This window comes from Scheffersomyces stipitis, chromosome 5, assembly GCF_000209165.1.
Source record: "Scheffersomyces stipitis CBS 6054 chromosome 5, complete sequence".
Taxonomy (NCBI): Eukaryota; Fungi; Ascomycota; class Pichiomycetes; order Serinales; family Debaryomycetaceae; genus Scheffersomyces; species Scheffersomyces stipitis.
In genome coordinates this window covers 1,317,662-1,339,798 of record NC_009045.1, presented here as the reverse complement: position 1 = coordinate 1,339,798, position 22,137 = coordinate 1,317,662, and the positions used below count along the sequence as shown (strand labels likewise).

The 22,137-nt window shown below is 40.6% G+C and overlaps 8 protein-coding genes across 8 annotated transcripts; 6 read left to right on the top strand and 2 right to left on the bottom strand. All coding sequences in view use genetic code 12, as the record gives it.

Annotated features, from left to right (window-relative positions):
• Positions 1 to 76: 76 nt before the first annotated feature.
• PICST_25248 (predicted protein) lies at positions 77 to 1,783 on the bottom strand (the record flags this gene model as incomplete). Its single annotated transcript, XM_001384909.1, has 3 exons — positions 77 to 1,314; positions 1,444 to 1,467; positions 1,567 to 1,783. Coding segments are annotated over 3 exons (1,479 nt in total), but the record flags the coding sequence as incomplete, so codon positions are not given.
• A 1,692-nt stretch (positions 1,784 to 3,475) lies between these two features.
• Positions 3,476 to 4,195, top strand: PICST_47218 (predicted protein; the record flags this gene model as incomplete). The annotated part of the gene is made up of 1 exon (XM_001385224.1): positions 3,476 to 4,195. A coding segment is annotated over one exon (720 nt), but the record flags the coding sequence as incomplete, so codon positions are not given.
• Positions 4,196 to 5,004: 809 nt separating this feature from the next.
• Positions 5,005 to 6,939, top strand: PICST_46342 (predicted protein; the record flags this gene model as incomplete). The annotated part of the gene is made up of 1 exon (XM_001385223.1): positions 5,005 to 6,939. A coding segment is annotated over one exon (1,935 nt), but the record flags the coding sequence as incomplete, so codon positions are not given.
• Positions 6,940 to 7,364: 425 nt separating this feature from the next.
• Positions 7,365 to 9,407, top strand: PICST_46601 (predicted protein; the record flags this gene model as incomplete). Its single annotated transcript, XM_001385222.1, has 1 exon — positions 7,365 to 9,407. One exon carries the CDS (start codon positions 7,365 to 7,367, stop codon positions 9,405 to 9,407), a length of 2,043 nt encoding a protein of 680 aa, XP_001385259.2.
• A 516-nt stretch (positions 9,408 to 9,923) lies between these two features.
• On the top strand, positions 9,924 to 10,883 carry THT5 (thiosulfate sulfurtransferase; the record flags this gene model as incomplete). Its single annotated transcript, XM_001385221.1, has 2 exons — positions 9,924 to 10,373; positions 10,401 to 10,883. 2 exons carry the CDS (start codon positions 9,924 to 9,926, stop codon positions 10,881 to 10,883), a joined length of 933 nt encoding a protein of 310 aa, XP_001385258.2.
• Positions 10,884 to 11,194: 311 nt separating this feature from the next.
• SOL1 (Glucose-6-phosphate 1-dehydrogenase) lies at positions 11,195 to 12,208 on the bottom strand (the record flags this gene model as incomplete). The annotated part of the gene is made up of 2 exons (XM_001384908.1): positions 11,195 to 11,926; positions 11,987 to 12,208. The coding sequence occupies 2 exons, from the start codon at positions 12,206 to 12,208 to the stop codon at positions 11,195 to 11,197; spliced, it is 954 nt and encodes a 317-aa protein (XP_001384945.1).
• A 2,377-nt stretch (positions 12,209 to 14,585) lies between these two features.
• Positions 14,586 to 15,548, top strand: PICST_32365 (predicted protein; the record flags this gene model as incomplete). Its single annotated transcript, XM_001385220.1, has 1 exon — positions 14,586 to 15,548. The coding sequence occupies one exon, from the start codon at positions 14,586 to 14,588 to the stop codon at positions 15,546 to 15,548; it is 963 nt and encodes a 320-aa protein (XP_001385257.2).
• Positions 15,549 to 17,817: 2,269 nt separating this feature from the next.
• Positions 17,818 to 22,062, top strand: PICST_60398 (predicted protein; the record flags this gene model as incomplete). The annotated part of the gene is made up of 3 exons (XM_001385219.1): positions 17,818 to 19,109; positions 19,170 to 19,288; positions 19,370 to 22,062. Coding segments are annotated over 3 exons (4,104 nt in total), but the record flags the coding sequence as incomplete, so codon positions are not given.
• Positions 22,063 to 22,137: the final 75 nt, after the last annotated feature.

Sequence of the window (22,137 nt, the reverse complement as noted above, 5' to 3'; positions counted from 1 at the left end):
CAAACAGTGGAAATCCAGGAATACCTCCTCTGCCATTTACTCTATTGATTACTCCCCCACTGGCATTCACGCGGGAAGAGTTTCTTACCGATACTTCACGAAGAACTGCCATCACACAGAATAACACCTGGGTATCCAAATCTGTGGATAAAGTGCTGTTCATGTCTTCGATTTGCCTGGAAACACTATCTTGGTACAACTCTACTTTGGCCAATTCATTGTACTTCTTAGGAAGCAATCCATGCTGGTTGTCGTAAAGCATGGAGTCCTTGAAAGCTCCGAAAGGTGGAAGATTATTGCTTACGTATCCTTTCACAGTAACTGCCATGGAGAGTTCCTTAATGAGCGGATTCTTTGGGTTAGGGTATGGGTTTACGAAAGTGTTTGGATTGTTCTCGTCAAATTTAACTGGTCCAGAAATTCCTGAATCTGGAGTGGTTCCATTTGCCTTATTGGGCAACTTCTTCTTTTTTAAGAGACTCAGCAACTCGAAACCGGGTCTTTTGTTGATGATATTATCGCAGAGTGAGGGCTGGTCATCATCTATGACGAGAAGCCTCATGTTGGGGTTGTATGACATCAAGTATATGGTAGTAGTAGCAGGTCCAATTACTCTAAATCTCGTCCCCTTGTAGTTGAAGTCGGCATACGGTTTCATGTTGTTGCAGAACATTATCACTTTGAAGTCAGGCTTCTCTCCGTTCATGTGGAAATGGAAGATAAATCTACGAACGTTTTGGAAGAATTTTGAATTGACCGTGCAGAATGGGTAAGTCTCGTAGTTGTCCGGGTCGGTGTCCTTGTCTATCAGGATATCTTTACCATTTGCATCCAACACGGGTTTCAAGGGAATCTCTCGATACTTGGCAAATACCATGAAAGGAGAATTTTTCTTGAAACTAGACAAATACGGCACAAATGTTCTGAACAAGGGCATACCTAAACCCTTGAGCTTGTATTCTAGAGGCACTAGGTGATTTCTTTCGTCGACAACTTCATGCGAGGATGTGGCTTCTTTGATGTCCTCTTTTGTTACATTCGACATCTTTCTGATTGTTCCAGCTGAATCGTAAGTGATAACCAGTCCTTTCCGTATCTTCTTGCTGTTGTTCCTTAGCTGCTTGAAAAGTTCAAAAGATTCACGGCTGGGAAACACGTAATTGGAACTTTTCATCAATTCACCCACAATTACATATTCCCGTTTCACATTGAACAAAGAAGTATGTTTACCCATGATCTGTCTTCTACTAGGATGATCATTACTAGCATATGGTTCATCCAAAACGGTGGAGAGATCGTCATCGAGTGCATCTGCTTCAAATACAGGAGTGGTATGGTTCTGAAAGTTGGTATCTTCCCTAGAATTAAAAAGAGCAATAGGTCTATTGTCAGAGGAATTACCATTAAAAGCACCGTTGCTATGTTCTGCAGGGCTAGAACTACCAAACCGTCTATTATGGTAGCTAGCTACTGTATCCCTGACTTCTTCTGCTGTATTGTAGCTGCCCGTGATGTTTTCGTTCTGTTCCTGATGTGCCTGGCGGATTGATTCTAGTCTCATCTGACGGAGCAAGTATGGCAAGTACAAGGTAAAATTTTCGTCGTAACTTTCCTGAAGTTCGAATCGCTGTTTTCTGTCGTAGTTTAGAGTCTCTGTTTCCGAAAGTGCTACAGACGAAGCTGGTGAAAGGCTGTTTTCATCTTCGATGGCCTCTTCGTTATCTACATTCTGACCAGAAAAGAGAATCACTTCGTGGGCAGAGTCTGGCAATGTATATCGTCTAGGAGTCGGATCGAATCCGCTATTTCTGGGTACGTGAGTTAGGGAAGACGATTCGCTTCTGGGAGACAAGCCGTCGGTCCTAGAAGAAGCTCCCAGTGAATTGGAACGAGCTTTTCTGAATATCTTCTTCATTGGTACTGTGGGGTAGATAAGAAAGATGAGAAAAAAAAAAGTTATGAAGATCAATTGTAGAAGTTAAATGTAAAAATTCAAAAATCAAAAATATTTTGGCACGTTATACAAATTTCTTCGAATGTATCCCAATGCACTATAACTATTAGGTAGAAACGATTCCCGTAACGCCACAACAGCCCTTCAACCCAAAAGTGGAATCGGAACTGATCTAACGGCTGCGGCTGTGAAGTTTATCGGGGAGGTCTATTGTATGGGGAAAATCACAAAGGTGGTCCGAGAAATGTCCGAGCCGTACAAGCCGTACGAGCCAATATCGAAGCGGGAGAAAGAGCTATAAATCGTTCTCAACGCAGACAAAGCGAGCGAATAGTGATAATCTAGGTGAGTTCCTTATGTTAGAGATACTCGTCTAGACACGAGGAGGTCAATGTTTAGTCAGCTGTAGAATCCTGAACAGATAGAAAATCATCTCATTTGACTACGAATATTTCTGGGCTTTCGTAGCTCTTAGTTTATACAAGGTTTGAGTGCAACTGAGTCATCTCGTATGGGATGATTTGCAAATCTGCGCTACATTCCCGTGGGCTTAACAATGGATATGATTGTAAGATGACATTGTCTTTTATTTCTCGTAAAACTCTGGGTTACCCCGGTAGCAGCTCTTGGACGGGTTTCATTTGTGGAGAGATGTGAAAGTACCTTCATATATCTTAACCCGATCGCTATATTCTACTCTTTTCTTCTATTTCATCGACCCATTCGCAGGCTCGTAGAGGCACAGTTGAGCAAACGGCTCCTTGAAGCTGTGAACGCAGACCCTACAGACTCTATAGTACCTTAATTATGGTTCGCTAACTGTTTGCTGACCCTTCCATGTTCAGAAAGAAGTGACAAATTTCTTTACAATTCTTAACCCTGCACTCACGATAACTGTCATGTTAATTCACTCATCGTCGACATCGTCGACTCTCTCTTGTACGGCTCCATTTCAAGGTCTTGTACTTTTCTCGTAAAATACGTTCTTATCTTGTCAAATATTTTTGCGCTTAAGCAATTGCCGCAAAATCAAGTCTACAATCTTTTTTTGCAATTGCTCGTATAAGCGCTGATCTTGCACCACTAAATCTAGCTCAAATTGCTGTGAACTAATACCCTGGCTATCTCCTTTCCTACTTGGCTATGTTCAGGAGGTTGAACCCTGTTCTGTCCAAACTTGCTTTAGAATGCTACCACGAGCCCTCCAGTGCCACTCCTAACGATGATTTGCTACCATCTTTCTCAAGTCTTATAGTCGACCATCCCAGCGTCAGTGGAAGAAGCGAGATTTTGGGCTTCAGACGAATAGCTAGAGCTTGTTCCAGACCATTGAATCTCTTTGGAGAAACGAAAAATCTTGATCTTGCCAGCGAACTTCAAGTCCAAGTCACATCAAATGCAAACCAAGAAGTGGTTGTTCAAATTCCTCAAGAACAAATCCCCAACCCTGATTCAGAGGCTTCAAAAACTCCTACGACGATTTCGAGAAAGAAATTCAACAAAACCTTGAGAAAGACCAAGCCTTCTCTTGAAAACATCTCCAAACACGATAAGCTTTCAAAACCACATTCCAGGAACATTTCTAGAAGAAGTCAAGAGAACAATTCTCAGAGAGTAGTAGTGATTTCTGGAATTCCCCACAACACCGAAGTCAACAGTATTCTTGCCCAAGTCTGTGGGGGTCCTTTAGAAAGACTAGTGTACAAAGACAACAGTGCTTTGGAATTATTCTTCATCTTCCCAGAGCAGGCTAACCAATTCTACAAATATGTCAATGGTTCAGGTCTCTTTATTGTCAATGGCAAGCCTTTGAAAGTTGAGTGGGCAGACAAATCCAATACTGAAGACTATACGGGGTTGCATTCGCCTATCCCCAAACTGCTTATGAATGACGTCGTGTACTACGGTAGCAGAAGGATTTTAATATTTGCCAAGTTCATTCCGAACAAGAAACTCAAGTCTGGAACCAAGATGTTCTATCCTGATCCCGAAATCCATTTCTCTACTGATTTGAATATTGCACAAATCAAACAGGATTTTGCCAAATTCGGGTCCATTATTGAAGTAGGACCTGTAATTTCCAGAAAGTTGTGCTTCAGTTTGCACTTTACAGATATTCGTTCTGCTATTCTAGCCAAGCTGGAATGTGAATTAGAAGGCTCTGCCATTCATCAAAAGTATGGCTCTTGGATAATTTGGTACGGCAGGGATACAACTGACAAACCATGCTATGTAATCTAAAAAATGCTCCAATATAGGGAAAAATTGTAGAAAAAAAGTAAATTTAACAAATATATGACTACAAAAGAATCTGTAATTCACATACAACAATCTTATAGAGACATATCACCCATAGATTCTATAGGAAACTTCTACAATATCTGCCTTTCCCACCGTCGTCTTTTTATAACTTCCACAAAAATGCATACATTATTGCTGCAGCACAGACGAGTTTTTCGCAACCGGTCACATGACCCATACACTATTAATTATCCTAATTAGGAACAATTATAAACAGAGTTGATTTCAAGTTCAGGGATTCTTTAATTCCTTCGTCACTTCTCCAATTATTCAGAAATACAGAAGGTGTAGAATTGAGAAAAAGGATTGGATTTCTTTTATAGACTTGAATATTGCCTTTTCTAAAAACTTTAGGAAACTCATATAATAGATTTTATCGACTATTCCCTTGAGATTAAAACTCAGATCTCATCTCAGATATCTGTATCCTCAAGCATTGCCAATTGATTCTACACAACTCAAAAGTCAGAAAAAATCAAAAGAACAAAGCTGACAACTACTTTGACATTTAATCACTGTTGCTATTGAGTCGCTATTGAATACACTTACCTTTGGATTTTAAGTTCTTTCATAACTTCAGTCTAATCGACAATTTTCCAAGTATACTTCAGCAAGTCAATTTATCATTTGCCATGTCTTCGCAACGTACTCCGTTGAGGTCGAGGTCGTCGTTAGGAACATATAACTCTGGTGTATCAACACCCCTGAAGCAGCCTACCAAGCCAAGAGTCAATATCAGTGATTTGAGAAGACCTCCTTCCAGATCCTTCAGACCCAGTTCTCCACAAGTAGTTCCCGGCTCCAGATCAGGCTCTTCCTTGGGCAGTAGACCAGGAACTCCATCGTTTATAAAAAATCAGGAACCTTACACGGGCACCATATCTGTGTCTATCAGACCAAATCCTCATAGTGTTAATTCCTCTCAACCCAGTGCCTGGGAGGTGGACCATTTTTCTAACACCATCACTAATACTTCAGACTATACCTCGTTCACTTTTGATAACGTGTTCTCACCAGACACTGCTCTCACAAACAGAGAAGTATATACGAGATCATGTTCCAATATAGTCAGCCAATTCTTGAACCAGGGCTATAATGGTACAGTATTTGCCTATGGTATGACAGGTTCAGGGAAAACATTTTCAATGAAGGGAGAGGTTGGCGACCCTGGTTTTGTAGAGTTGGCCGTAGAAGATATATACCGAAAGATCGACATGGACAGTCTTGCTAAAGAATACACTATCAGCATCAACTATCTTGAAATCTACAATGAGAAAATCATCGATCTATTGCTGGCAAGTTCAACAGCAACTATGGATTTGAAGATCCGCGACGACCCTATTCACGGAACTAAAATAGTAGGAATAACCACACCTGTCATTTCATCTAAAGAACAGTTATTGCTGTTGATAAAGAAAGGAGATATCAACAGAAAAACAAGTGCTACAGATTTCAATGCAAGATCCTCAAGATCGCACTCCATTCTTCAGATCAGATTGGCCACTATTGACCTCAACAATAGAACGGAACAGCATTCCACCTTGTCTTTGTGTGACTTAGCAGGTTCAGAAAGAGCTACTTCCAGTGTAGAAAGAAGAAAAGAAGGTGCTTTCATCAACAAGTCGTTATTGGCTCTTTCCACCGTAATCAACAAGTTATCTTCGGCATCTTCTGGCAACGGACCAACTGGTGCAGACCATATTCCATATCGTGATTCCAAGTTAACAAGATTGCTCCAGCCAGCTTTGTCTGGATCTTCGTTGGTGCTGATTTTATGCACAATTCATTTGGGCTCTGGTGTCAGCCAGACTCTGTGTGTCTCAGAGACTTACAACACGTTGCGGTTTGCTGCTCGTGCCAAAGACATCATCATGAATGTTGAACGTAACTCAACTTCTTCCTTCAGTGGAGCAGACTCTATGCTTCTTATAGAGGAATTAAGAAAGACGATAGAGTCGCAAAAGAATGAGATTTCAATCTTAAAGCTCAATGGTAATATCGCAGGTCTGGGACATGGCTCTATCTCTGGCAATGAGTCAATGAAAGTTGCACAACTAGAGGCAGACAACAGAGTATTGAAGGAAAAGATAGAGCATCTCACACGACTTACAGACTTGCAAAAGACTGAAACTGTGATCTTGAAAAACGATGCTCTTAACGATATATTAGCTGGAGGAGGTTCGCTGCACACAATGATGGCTAACCTCGAAGATTTCCACAAGAGAGTCAACTATGAAATGGAAGAATACAAGTCGTATATATACCATCTTGAAAACCAGGTACGTCTTGCACATCAACAGAATATTGTTGACAACAAACCAAGTTCGTCATCTGCTATGGAGGGAATTACTACTGATGCGGATCTTGAAGCTGTATTGAAAGACCAGGAAGATGAAATTCTACAATTGAAAGAACTCTTGAAAGACAAGGATCACATTATCCAGACTCTTACCAAGACTTCTAAGGTTCGTAGACTTGGAATGTCCAATTCTGCCAATTCCATGCAACACAGCAACCCATCTGGCAAACCGATTGTATCAGGTTTCAGAAATGACAACCCAAGTTCTCCCACTAGAGGAAACAAGGAAAATGAGCCTTATTTGAAAGACTTTAATATCAGCCCTAAGAAACCAAAGGAAAGTATAGACATTTCCGAAACTGCTGGTATCAAATTCGTTATATAAAAAGGAATAGCAACTTCTACTCCATCATGAACTTTACCTATGATTAGATTCTCTTTCGTTTCCATGTGTTATTCATCAATTTATTCCATTTCATAACCCTAATTTTATAGCGACATACTTATAGATCTAATATCTTTATAATTTGGAATAGCTGCAATATTCGTAGTCTTGTCCACATAATTTATATGTTCCAAATTTCCTCACTGGGAATCTGCACCTAAAAAAATTACTATGGAAATGCGATGCCTTGAAAAATTCCAAAGGATAGTTTTGAATACTATCTACTTATCAAAAAGCCTAACCAGTCTGCAAATTAAAGTTAGCCGAGTCAGATGCCTTCATTTCGTAAATAACTATACTTGAATACATCACGTTTGATAAGACAATCTCTCGCCCATTTTCGAGAAATACCAAAATCAATTATAATGTCACAGAAGAGAGGTATTGATTCAGAGCAGGTGCTTGCTTCTTCCAAGAAGTTCAAGGTGGAAACACCAGAAGTTGCCAAGAAGTCTATTCAGGAGCATGAAGTAGGCATAACTTCTTATATCAACAAGACCGAGACCGGATTTACTGGTCTCATCAAGCTGCTCTATTCAGATTTCCAGGTCAACGAAATCGATGTCCTGGGTAATGTCGTCCATTTGGTCGATGAAGGCATTGATGTAGGAAAGAGCAAGAAGGAAAGAAAGATGGAAAAGAGGGCCGAAGACAGAAAGGAGTTACAGGGCAAGACTGAAGAAGAAATAGAAGCTATCAAAGCCCAGAAAAAAGAAGAAGAAGAAAACAAGTCCAAGTACGATTTATCAGATGAACATCGTCAAGAGCTTTTGACTTACATCACCAATGACGAATTGGCCCAGATAGAAGAGTTGTTCTCTACAGGAAACAACATGGAAACAAAGACTTCCTTTGATGATAAGCAACAGCGTGGAAAATTGCACCAATTGCTTAGAGCAGCCTTCCAGGGCAAGTTGGAGTCCATTACTTCGCCAGAAAATACATTCAAGATCGCCATAGCTAAGAAAACTTCTAGAGGAAGACAGCATCCTCAAGAGAGCATGCACCATGTTGATGAGAACGGAATTTTGAACTATGGATTGGGAGCTTTCAAGCCTTACTTGCATTTCACTGTTTTCAAGGAAAATAGAGAAACTATGGAGGTAGCCTCCACCATTTCCAAGTTCTTGAGAATACCTCACAAAGCAATTAACTATGCTGGTACCAAAGACAGAAGAGGAGCCACTTGTCAGAGATTCAGTATTCATAAAGGAAAGGTTGTTAGAGTCAACTCGTTGAACAAGGCCTTGAAGAATACCGTTTTAGGTGGATTCACCTATGAAGACTCTCCCTTGGGATTGGGTGATTTGAAGGGTAACCAATTCACAATCACTATCAGAGATGTTGAACCATTGGGCGGAGAGAACCTTGCTGAAATTGTCGACAATAGTTTCACATCGCTCAAGGAAAAGGGATTTATTAACTACTTTGGAATGCAAAGGTTTGGTTCTTTTTCGATCTCTACACATATGCTTGGTATTCATCTCTTGAAAGAAGAATGGAAAGATGCCGCCGAGCTTATCTTGTCAGAACAGGATATCGTCGCACCAGACTCGATTGAAGCCAGAAGAATCTGGGCGGAAACCAAGAACCCATCATTGACACTTAAGAAGTTACCTCACTACTTTTCTGCAGAAACAGCCATCTTGAAGGTGTTAGACACTGAACAATTAGACGAAAACGAAGAGTATGGAAAGAATTCCTATTTCAAGAGTATCATGGCTATTCCTAAGAACTTGCGAATGATGTACTCGCATGCCTACCAATCGTACGTGTGGAACTTGGTTGCATCCAAGAGAATTGAATTGTTTGGTCTTGAGCTACAAGAAGGAGATTTAGTCATTGACGACGAAATCAAGGTCAAATCTGACCAAGATGACGATTTTGAAGAAGATGTCAAAGTCAACAGAGATGTCAAGGTTAAATCTATTACTAAGGAAGACGTGGAATCTGGAAAATATAGTATCTACGACGTTGTTTTGCCAACTCCAGGATTCAAGGTCCAGTATCCCACTAATGAGAAATTGGCGCAAGTCTATGTTCAAACAATGGCACAAGACGGCTTGGACCCATATAAGATGGGCAGAAGAATCAAAGAGTTCTCGTTAACTGGATCTTACCGTAACCTTATGACCAGGCCAGAGAATTTGACCTACAAGATTGTCAAATACAGCGACAACTCCGTTCCTTTGGTAAGAACAGATTTGGAGATCTTGAGACTCAAGAAAGAAGGCAAGGATGTCGAAAGAATCATCAAGGTCGAAGGTGATGAAGCTACCAAGACTGCTGTGGTTCTCACTATGCAATTGGGAGTAAGCTCTTATGCCACTATGGCTATGAGAGAATTCATGAAGGCTGATACTTCCAGATGGAGCGAAAACATGATGAAAAAAGAGGAGACGAAATAGATTAGCAGGAGTGTGCTAGACGGTAATAGAACGATGTCTGTAGCTTGTCATAGACGTAGCAACTAGTAAATTGTGCCGTGGTACTACCAGAATTTTTGCTTCAAATACTATATTTATACTTACATTTTGTGATTCCACATGCCAATGTTGTACCTCTATACAATTCTATCTTAATCAGTAATTTCTACAGACTACTTTACAGATGGCAAACATTTCAGACTTCTTCTCGGAGTTCTTTGCATCCCAAAAGCGCAATTCTGATATTCCGAGTCGCACTCCTAATCTGCCCCACATGTTGCGCCATACCAATTTTTCAGATAGACTAAGTTTCCAGATTCGATTAGATGGTATTCTTTTCTCAGCAATCGGCCAGAACTCAATTCTTTTCAAACACTCGGGTAGTTGCCGTCAATTAGCTCTACGTTGTGAATCAAAAACCAATTGATACTTTCATAAGCGAAAAATTGCAAAATTAACTTTCATCAGAACTATCAGTTATTCACCCTGTTTTCCAGTATGTCCAGAACAATCTTATCTACGCTTTCGCCTGCTGCCTTCAGAGCTTTGTTGGGCACCGCAACTTCTGCATCCAGAGTGGTTCCAGTCGACGCAACTTGGTATATGCCCAATAGTGGCAAAAACGGTTTACAGGAGTTTCTTGAACAGGAGAGAATCCCCAATGCTGGTTTCTTTGATCTAGATGCCATTTCCTTACCAGGCTCCAAGTATCCCCATATGCTTCCTACATATTCGATTTTCAACCAGGCAATTCAAGAGTTGGGTATTCGTAAGAACGACACCTTAGTAGTCTACGATAAGTCTGGAATCTTCTCCAGCCCTCGTGCTGCTTGGACGTTTGCCTTATTTGGACATCCTAGAGTCTACTTATTGGATAACTATATCACTTACAAACAAGCGGAGTACCAATTGGATCTCAAACCGGTAGATACTCTTCTGACTCCACTAGTTTCCGAAAGCTCCGAGCCATACCAGCCAATTTCTGAAGCAGAATTCAAAACCAAGTACGACGAACAAGTCATTGAATACGAAGAATTACTTGATTTGGTACAAACCAACAAGTTGGCTCAGGATTACTACGCTTTTGATGCTCGTCCTCATGATAGATACACAGGTAAGGTGCCCGAACCAAGACCGGGTTTGAGCTCAGGACATGTCCCATCGTCTTTGTCTTTGCCTTTCTCTAAGGTTATCAATGCTGACAATAAGACCTACAAGTCTAAGGAGGAATTGCTTGAGATATTCAAAAGGGATTTTGATTTGGATCTTTCTAACTCTGATTTCTTGAAAGGAAAGAAGGGCATTATTGTTATGTGTGGTTCAGGTGTCACAGCAGTCGTCTTGAGGTTTGCCATTCAGTCTGTTATTGGCTTGGATGTTCCTATCAGAGTCTACGATGGTAGTTGGACGGAATGGGCTTCAAGAGCTCCATCTGAACTTATCGTCAAGACTCATTAGATAAGGAGTTAAGAATACCGGATGGCTGGAAAGCTTCAGGAAATTGCTGGATCTGTAATCTTACACATAATCACATAGGCTACAACCATTCAGAGATATTATTAATTCAAGCAACATATATAGAATATGGAGTATAAAAAGATGAGAACTATAGGCGAAAATATATGAGATGATGGAACAAGCTACAAAAAGTGTATTATTACGATGACAATGACAGTGACAGGAAATTAACCATAGTGTAACGGTAAGTAAGTATACTACAACAGCGGCGCAGAGCAATAGAAAAAAGCATAAGGTTCAGACTATTGCAATCAACTGTTGCAAGGATCTGCTATGGATAAATATTTGTACTTCTTTTTCGTGATATCATACAAGTCATTCAAGGCATCGTCATCTACAAACCAAGACACTCTACCGGCTGCTCCTTCGTTGACGATCGAACTTGGTAAGCCCTTCTCTGGTCTTTCCATAATGATACGAATAATTGGAGCTTTGGTTAAACCTTCTACTACGAAAGTGACTCTTGCAGCATGACAGATGACAGGAATTGAAAGTGTGATTCTGTTTTCAGGACCAGAAGGAGCCTTCGATACAGGCATACACCATGCTAACTTCTCTCTCAACTGCTCACCATGATTAGGGAATAAAGAAGCAATGTGGCCATCTGGTGCACATCCCAACAACAACAAGTCAAACATAGGCAATTTAACAGAGTCCTTGCGAGCAAAGTTGTTAATCAACACTTTCTCATAGTCATCGGCACATTCTTGAGGGTCATCGATCAATGACTCGTCTATGTGGAAGATCCGAGGTTTGGTTTCTGACTGGATCAAGTCGAAGATTTCTCTCTTAGCCTGACCGTAGTTTGAGTCAGGTGACTCGAACGGCACCAATCTTTCGTCAGCAAAGTAGATGTCCCATTTGTCCCATTCAATGGCATCTTCTCGGGGCAATAAGCCCTGGTGCAAAATCTTGATCAATGAACCTCCAGAAATAGCGATCTTAAATCGAGCATCTGCTTTTTTCTTTTTCTCCTTCTTGATCTTGTTGTTTCCATTTGAGGATTGTGAGGTATTATTGATATGGCTGCTGGAGGGAGAGACGTTGATGGCACTATGGCTGTTGTCTCTGTTGATGGAAACAGTGGAAGAAGAGGAAAGCAAGTTGGGTCTCTTCAATCTGTCTTGTTTGATCAATTCGATCTGCTGTGGATCCAAGGTGTTGTATAAGGTCTGGTTCTGGGCCGAGATGATGTGGTCGGCTACAGCCTCAGCTACTCCGAAGAATTCTGGGAACGAGTATATCAAGGGAACGGTTGTGGTCATGATTGAGAAATTTATATAGTAATGGCAATCAAGAAATAGATGAATTTAAGATAATGGTGATATTCTAGATTATAATATTCTTAGAATGAAGGTGATATCGCTATTGGTGTTAAATCGATATAGGTATTCGGATATTGGTATAAATAAAATTATGGTGATACTAATATGTTAGGTGGACTGCTGGTTTGCGAAATATGGATATCAGTTGATAATTTCACGACAATGTCAAAAGATGGTAGTGTTACTGATAGTAGTTTAAATTCCTAAAGATTCGATGTAAGCAAATAGGAGATTCACCGTAGATGCTGTTCCAATTTGGTGTTATCTGTTGGATCGACTGGTGATAATTAGATTAGGGATTTTTGATCTTGAGTGTTGATTGATTTACAACTGGTGGTGGCCACACGACAGATAATGAACGTATATGGAATTACAGCAAAAGCGACAAAAATGCAGACTAGCGGAACAAGATGAGGAAACGTTGTCGAATACTGACAGTTAATGCTTGATAGCGAGAATTGGTATTTATCTTAGCTGAAGCAAGAAGATAAAGAGAATACTGCTGAAGAAAAATTCAATCTGGGTGAATGTGGAAAAACGAAGAAAATCGAGAACTTTCGGTGCGTTGCGAGAAACTGGCGGAAAAAATTCTGAAGGCCAGCGGCAATTTCCTGTGTCAAGACAATGCTAGGGAGCCTACGGAAACGTACCGAGAGTTCACTGCGTCAGTACTGGGAAAGCAAACCAACAGAACTGAAATTCTTGATCAGGCAGTTGCCGTATTGCGATAGAAGTAGTGCTGGCGAAACTGTTCGGACTCCGGTGATGGGTCAGATTCCTCAGGTGCTGTAGTGTTTGGAACTGCCTTCTAGAGCTATCCTTTTGTTTGGTCTTTTTGTATTTCAGTAATGTCCCTACTGCGACGTTACTCCCCTATTTCCTGGCGAGAATTGTCTTCTGGTTCTGTGTAATTTGAGAGCGATTAGCGACGATCCTGCGGCGACGCCCTGGTCTGTCGGTATTGCAATTTTTCTCGCGAAGATTCAAGAAAGAGCTGGTTTTCTCTGCCAAAATTATCAGCCGATTATATCACTACTCCAGATAGCCAGTGCTATTAAGATCGATATTATCTTGGTTATTATATCAAGATAGGCTCAGCTTAGACAGGCTATTCTCCAACCGTCGTGTGGATGTGGGTTGTGGCGTGCTGCCGTGACTTCTGAATGGGGATATCTACCCACTGATAAGCCAATTTGCTCACGTGAACGCGATTAGCAATCGTAATCTGGAACCAATTGTACTTGAATATCTGGCTATAACTCTGTGGGAATGGCCAGGATGAAGAAGTTATTGCAATCAGCTGAGATTTGGTGTAGAGTTGAATATTAATCAGTCTTATATGGCTCTAAATACCGTTGGTGTTTGTCGTTCCGGGCTTCCGAAAGATATGTATGATTTTCGAGTCTCAGTGGCCGGTCGTGACCTGATCGTTTCGTTACCCAGAACAACACCGACTGGAATTGCGGAACTGAGAATATTTGCACCCTTTCTGCGGCAGCCTCGGAGATGTTTGTGGCGAAAAGTCTGTAGAATTCCATTGTATGTTCTAGGGAGTCGCTTGCCCCTTTTAGTTGGTGAAAAATCCGTTTCAGTTTTAGCGAGAGATCTCGAGGGTGAGGGCGACCGGGTTTTTCATTTTGGAGCTCGCTGAAACTGATACTGAGACAATTCTGTGTTGTTTAGATCCGTGATGATGATTTCAATAGTGTGTTCGTATAGTTTGAGCCCGTTTCGATAGTAAGGTAACTGTTACCGGCCATTTGGAATGGCTATTGTTTCGTATAGTTTAATATTGTAAATTCTGAAGCTTCAACAATTGGAACCACAAGCTAGCAAATTGTTTCCAAACAGTCCGACTCTCCTAACTCTATGACATACCCGACAGTAGTCCGTTTCACCAACGTAGTTTTGGTCATTATCGTCTCGTAGCATCATCAGGGCAACCTCGCACTTTTGTCATTTCTGTCGTTTTCGACACAAATGCGACACACATCATGCACTCTGATCATCTACTCCAGGAAAAGTGGCATGGGCTCGGAATTCGTAGGACTCGGGTCTTTCAAGTTTCATCGTCCATATCATAAACACACTATTGAAACAATTGAACAGTCCCAAACATATATACAATAACCGAGAGATACAGAATTCAGAAAATATCATCTGAATCAAGAAGCTAACTACTACAAAATATTTCAATTGGTTTCAGCAACTGGTCATTTTCATTTGTCAGTAAAGGAATCTTAACTTTCAGCTACAACAACAATTCAGCAAAAATCCAAACTTTCCACGTACGATAACAAAAGATATTTGAATCAAGATGACTATCGACAATTATCTTAAGCTTACTTCGGTGCTTGTTCACAACTTCTTGGGCTCACTATACCCTTCCAAATCGAAATACGATCAGAAACAAATTACCAGCACTGACAAACTAGTCCAGTACAACTTGGTTGACAAAGACAACAACGACAACATTGTGCTTGTCACCTCAATTTCAGAATTATCCGAAACGTCGGTACTTGTCAATTTTATTTTTGAAGGCGAATCTACCAAGACTATTGACAATTTACTTGTAGATTGGACAGACAGCGACTTGGCTGCCCTTGAAATCAGATTTCCTTTGTCCGAACTTAATTTGCCACAGAGTATAATCAATGGCTTCAATAAAAAGGTAAAATCGTTAGCAATCTGTGCCAACTTAGACGAGCTCTTTGCAGCTGACCAATCACGTTTGCGTAGACTTTCAGCCATTTCGCCTCCTCCACACTCTTCTCCAAACCCATTGGAAAACGAGGCTGACTTGTTGGATTCCAAGTTGCCCAAATCCTCTCTTATTTCAGATCCTCCAGTGCACCGCCGTCCCAATGACATGCCTGATTTCGAAGACGAGTTGGAAATCAGAGGCTCTGCTTCAGGCTTTGGACCTTCTTCTTCTGTGCTCCCAGCTATCGGTGACAGAGATTTGAACCCTCCAGGATTGCCTAGACACCCTGAGATGAAACCGTTTGTAGATCCACTCGCTCAAGGTGGAAATGACGGGGGTATGTATCCTTCTCTAGATCACCCCGTCTTTGGTGGCAGACACGAAGGTGGTAACACCCTGAGATTAGGTGTACCTCCAGGGGCTAGATTCGATGATCCATATGGTGAGGACAATCTCGATTCCCTTGGAAGCGGTTTACCAGGAAACTTGAGAGGTGGCAGCTTTGGGAGCGGAGGCAGTGGCAATACTGGATTCCCAGGATTTGGGGGATCTGGTGGCGGCGGCTTTTCATTTTAATTAGTATTGATAGCTTGCATTAGTACATAACCATATGTGATAGACCTCGCTGTTACTGGGAGGCATTTAAATTACTGAATAGTATGTAAGAAACGATATTGTAACCAGAGAAATTTTTGTAGACGTCAATTCCAGATTCTGGGGGATTGCCGTCACAGTAATTGAAATTCTATTTGGTGGTACATTTACAGTATATAGTAGAGTAAGAATGGACTAAGAATGGACTACGAGCTACAATTGGAGTCTTCAAAATTAAGCTTCCTGTAGTATGTTTCGGCTTTTCTCTCTATTATTTTCAATTCAGACGGCATGCCAAGTTTACAACAGCTCGATATTCCAACAAAATATAATAAAGAAACGGCTGGTCTCGAGGTCAGTTTCTCCATTAGATTGCATTGTTTGGTTCCGAATAGAGCAATTGTGTTAGCGTAATTTTCGAGACGAATCAAACCACCATTCGCCTCTGACGATGTCATTGTTGTTGTGAGTATCCACTCAATTGGTTCCCCATTTGTTAATTTCTCGATGTCAACATCTGAATCCCCGAGATAAATCGATTGTTTTACACCTGCTGGGTGGCTAACTGGATATAGATTTCCTAATAGGGAAATTTGGGTGCATATATCGGTTTTGTGTAATCTCCTGATTAGGTCTTCATTAAAAGGGTGGAGAACTGAAATTTGATGCCACTATACGATAAGCCCCTTTGTATTGTGTTCGGGAATTTTCACCTGGTACCGCTGTTGTAAGAAATGCTGCCCCCAACAATACCTTGACTAAGCCTGTCTCCATCCAGTGGCTAACTTCTAGTTGTCTGATCATTCTAATTTCAACGCAAAGCCTGACTGTGTCCAAAGCCCTAGCAAACAATACCTGCAACTTGGACGACCAAAAAAGAATATCTGCTAGAGTGCCGCTTTACAGGATAAATGTTGAGAAAGCAGGTGTCAATACAGAGAGCTACTTAACCCACACAGTTCAAATAAACATCACACCACCTGATACTCAACAGTCAGAAGACCTCTAACCCACACTGCCCAGCCAAGAAGTCACAGGATCGCGAGCGAAAACCTTATCTGTGGGTACATTATATGAAATTCGGATTTGACAGCTTCCGAACTCAACGAATACAGCTTTACTTCCGATTTCTGTATAAATTTATAACATAATCGGAATTAGCGGATTACCCCAGTAAGTAAAACATGGACATAATTATTCCCAATATTTTGTAGGACTGGAGGATATTGATGGCTTTCGGCAATTGAGACTGTCTTGAAATAAAAAATTGGAGCTTGTCTGCAGATTGGTTTCCCATTTGGGCCGAATTGCAATTAATTATTTGCAGGCTGCGTCTTGACGAATAATAGGCATTTTCACTTCAAAAAATGTTCCAGATAAAGAAATTTCGATCTTGGGGTTTCTAGCAGATTGATGAAAACGATATAGAGGATGTCTGGAAGAGAGCCTTTAAATACAACGTGGCATCCACCTCAGTTTAGAATTTTGTATGACTTGTAAATTTTTAGCTTTTCAGTTGACAAACCTTCTATTTGATTAGATATCTCTTCCTGCTCCAGGACTCTAATACCCTTTCCCATACCCTTTAGGATACCCATTCCGTTTGCATTTAATATCACCTTGGATATTTCCACTTCCCCTGGGACGAGCCGAAATATTGTAAGAGTATCTAATATCTAATATTTATTCGTGATTATTCATTGATTCCGTTCACTCCGATTGCCTTTGTTTTTCACGTTCACATCGTTATACCCCTCCTGCTTTAATTTATACTTTCTTTCTCCAAAATATTTCAGGTCCTATTAATATGTCCCATCACGTGTACAATAGTTACGCTGGTCGTACGACTCACGGAGAAGATAACCACAACTCCGACAGCTCTTCAGAAGAATTGCCTCACTCTCCACCATATCACACCCATACCAGTCGCTACAATCCTTACAACTACGATGCTAGCTCCCAATCGGACGCAACCACTATTGTAGACCATGGCTCTGACTTTTACGTGCAGCAGCCTCAAAGCCCACCTAGAAGAAACAAGAAGAAGAGCAGGATGAACAAAAAGTCGAAGTCACTCTCTTCCAACGGAATAGTAGAGTACAATCCCGAAGCGTTGGTGAACCCATACGATGCTGTCAACTCCCCTAGATTTAATAACAGGCTGGAATTGAAGGCTTATGAAGTAGAAAGAACTACCTCTAACAGCATACTGTCGCAGAAGGACTATTCCAATCCTGCAGCCTTAGAGAGCCAATTATCTAATGAAAGGAGATGGTTCTCATGGTTATTTTCTAAAGAAGTGCCTACTGTTCCTTTGCCTGAAGAAAGAATTGAGTATGCTTCTAAGCATGCCAACCCACTTCAGACACTTCTTTTCTGGTGGTTATGGCCGATTTTAGTTAAAGGTTACAAGAGAACTTTGCAGCCAAATGATTTGTGGATCTTGCCCACTGAAATGACTGTAGAAGACATGCACAAGAGATGGGAAGAAAACATGCAAAAGATTTTGGAAAAGGCTGAGAAAAAGCATTTAAAGAAAAACGACGACTTGTCTAACTTCGAATGGCCATTGTGGGCTGTTCCTTATGCTCTCTACTTGACTTTCAAACTCCAGTATACTATGAGTACCATCTTATTAGCATTGTCATTCTGTTGTCAATCGTTATCGCCATTGATCACTAGACGTTTGATTGACTTCGTCGAATATCGTTACTTCGGTATTGAAAAAACTTACACTAAAGGTATTGCGTATACTATTGCCTCGGTGGCCTTAATCTTCATCAATGGTTTATTGCTTAACCATTTCTTCCACACAGCTATGATGACTGGTGCTCAGTCCAAGTCTATTCTAACCAAGGCGTTATTAATGAAATCTTTTGGCTTAAGCTCCAAGTCCAGGTACATGTTCTCAGTTGGGAGAATTACTTCTTTAATGAGTACTGATTTGGCAAGAATTGATTTGGCCATTGGTTTCCAACCATTGGTTCTCTGTTTTCCCATTCCTATTATCGTTGCTGTAGTTTTGCTTTTGGTTAACATCGGTGTTGCTTCCTTGTCTGGTATTGGTTTGTTCATTGTTTCATTAATCATCTGTGTCATGTTGACAAAGAAGCTATTCGTTACCAGAGAGACCGGGGTTAAATTCACGGATGAAAGAATTGGGTTGATGAGAGAAGTCTTGAACAACTTGAAGGTCATTAAGTTCTACGCTTGGGAATTGGCTTACAAGATGAGCATCACCAAGGTGAGAGAAAAGGAAATGAAATATCTCTTCACCATCAAAGTGTTGAGAAACTTCATCACCGCTTATGCTGTCACTTTACCAACCTTGACTTCCATGGTGTCATTTGTCACTATGTGGGCTACAGGCACCAACAAGACTCCTGGACAAGTCTTTTCATCTTTGTCGTTGTATTCCATTTTAGCTCAGGCTATTATGCTTTTGCCAATTGCCTTGTCTACTGGAGCCGATGCCTTGATTGGTTTCACTCGTTGCAGAGATTATTTGAGTGCTGAAGAATACAACGAAGAGCTTGATGAAAAGTTGAACGCTTCTAATGACAAATTCTACATTGGTGAAGCTGAATTCAAGACTCCTCGTAGTTCTGCTGCTTCATCTATGAATTCCAAGAACTCAAACGAAACTCTCATTGAAATTCGCCATGCAAATTTTATCTGGGAATCCTTCCACGACGAATTGGATGCTGAACTTTGGGATGTTGGTGTAAAGAAAGATAAGAAAGATAAGAAATCAAAGACTAAAAAAACAATGGAACATATTAGTGTCACCAACGAAAAGGAAGACCAATTCAACTCTTCAGGATATTCAAAGACTACTGTTGTCGACTCAGTTTCGTCTTTAGGTTCTACTCAAGCACAATTTCCAGGTTTAATTGATGTCAACCTCACTATTAAGAAGAATGAGTTCATTATTGTCACTGGAGTTATCGGTTCTGGTAAGACTTCTCTTTTAAATGCCATGAGCGGCTTCATGAAGTTAAGCAATCCTTCTACTGGCTCCATCAGGATTAAGGACGACTTATTGTTATGTTCTGCCCCCTGGATTCAAAACGCTACTGTCCGTGAAAACATCTTGTTTGGAAGACAATACGATCCTGTCAAGTATAACCAGGTTCTTTATGCATGTGCTTTAGAAGACGACTTGACTGTTCTTCCAGCTGGGGACAGAACTGAAATAGGTGAAAGAGGTATTACTTTGTCAGGTGGACAAAAAGCAAGAATTAACTTGGCTAGAGCTTGTTACGCTGAAGCTGAGATCTTATTGTTTGATGACGTCATTTCTGCTGTCGATGCTAGAGTCGGTAGACACATTGTAAATAACTTGTTCAAGGGTTTGTTGAAGAATAAGACAATCGTCTTGGCCACCCATCAATTGGGTATAATTGAATCTGCTGACAGAATTGTCTTCTTAAATGGTGATGGTTCTGTTGACTGTGGCACAGTTTCCGAATTAATTAGCAGAAACCGCAACTTCGAAAGATTGATTGAATTCACCAAAGAAAATGAAGAACCTGAATCAAACAACAACAGCGACTACAATTTGAACAATACAGTGGCTAACGGTGAAGCCGATGCCTTGAATAACTTGAGTTTGTCTAGACAAAGGTCTATTGTTCCAGACCAAGCTGATCTTACTGGGAGAACTACTACAGACGAAGAAAGTGCTACTAATGCCATTTCTTGGGACGTTTACAAAAAGTACATCGAATTGGGGTCTGGAATCTTCGGACGTGCTTGTATTCCTGTCTTTTTTTTCTTGATTGCATTGGCTACATTTTTCCAAGTTTTCACTAACACTTGGTTGTCATTCTGGGTCGAGAAGAAATTCAAGGGTAAGAGTGATAACTTCTATGTTGCTCTCTACGTTGCATTTGCCATCTTGACAGTCATTTTCACTGCTATTGAGTTCACCATGTTGGCTTACATGAATAATAAATCCGCTCAAGCCTTGAATTCCAAAGCTGTTCAAAATATATTGCATGCTCCAATGAGTTTCATGGATACTACACCTTTGGGTAGAATTTTGAATAGATTTACTAAGGACACTGACTCTTTGGATAACGAAATTGGTGAACAAATGAGATTGTTCATTTTCCCTTTGGCTACTATCATTGGTATTGTCATTTTGTGTTGCTGCTACTTGCCTTGGTTTTTGCTTGCCGTTCCATTCTTGGTATTGGCTTTTATTTTCCTTGCTAACTTCTATCAGGGGTCCTCAAGAGAAATCAAGAGACTTGAAGCCACTCAAAGATCCTTGGTGTACAACAATTTCAACGAAACCTTAACTGGTATGGCTACTATCAGATCCTTCAAGGCTGAAGATGACTTCATCAGAAAGAACGATTATTTCCTCAATAAGATGAACGAAGCTTACTATTTGTCGATAGCAACTCAAAGATGGTTATGTCTTCACTTAGATATGATTACTAGTGCCTTTGCATTAATTATCTGTTTGCTTTGTGTCACCGAACAATTTAATATTAGTGCATCATCCACTGGTTTGTTGTTGAACTATGTTATACAAATTGTCGGTTTGTTAGCTTTGAGTGTCAGATCCATGACTCAAGTAGAAAACGAGATGTACTCAGTTGAAAGAATGCATGAATACTCTTTCAACTTACCACAGGAAGCTGAATACATGAAGACAGATTTCAAGCCTGCACCAGAATGGCCACAATCAGGTTATGTATCATTCAAGGATGTTTCCTTGAGATACAGACCAAACCTACCATTGGTCTTGAAGGGAATGGATCTCAATTTCTATCCTGGTGAAAAGGTTGGTATTTGTGGTAGAACAGGTGCCGGTAAGTCATCGATCATGACTGCTTTGTACAGATTGACTGAATTGGAAACTGGATCTATTACAATTGATGGTGTTGATATCTCTAACTTAGGACTTCACGACTTGAGATCCAGATTATCTATCATTCCTCAAGATCCTGTCTTGTTCCAGGGTACCATCAGAAAGAACTTGGACCCATTCGGTGAACACTCTGATAATGTCTTATGGGATTCTCTTAGAAGATCTGGATTGTTAGATGAACAAACTATTAAATTCTGCAGACGCACGCAATATGATCGTGCCAATGGTGTTGGCTATGATGACTTGAACAAATTTCACCTTGATCAAGTCGTTGAAGATGAAGGTTCAAACTTCTCCTTAGGTGAGAGACAGTTGATCGCTTTGGCCAGGTCTTTGGTTCGTAACTCCAAGATTTTGATTTTGGACGAGGCCACCTCCTCCGTTGATTTTGAAACTGATTCCAAGATTCAAGACACTATTTCAAATGAGTTCAAACAATGTACAATTTTGTGTATTGCCCACAGATTGAAAACAATTTTACACTACGATAGAATTATTGTCATGGACCAAGGAAACATTGCTGAAAAAGGAACTCCTTGGGCTTTGTACAACCAAAACGGAATCTTTAGACAAATGTGTGACAAAGCAAACATCACTGCGGAAGAATTCTGAAGTATAACAAAGTTTAACAATGTATATTAACGAAAAATAAACGATGATTGTACAATAATAAGTTACTATATTCTG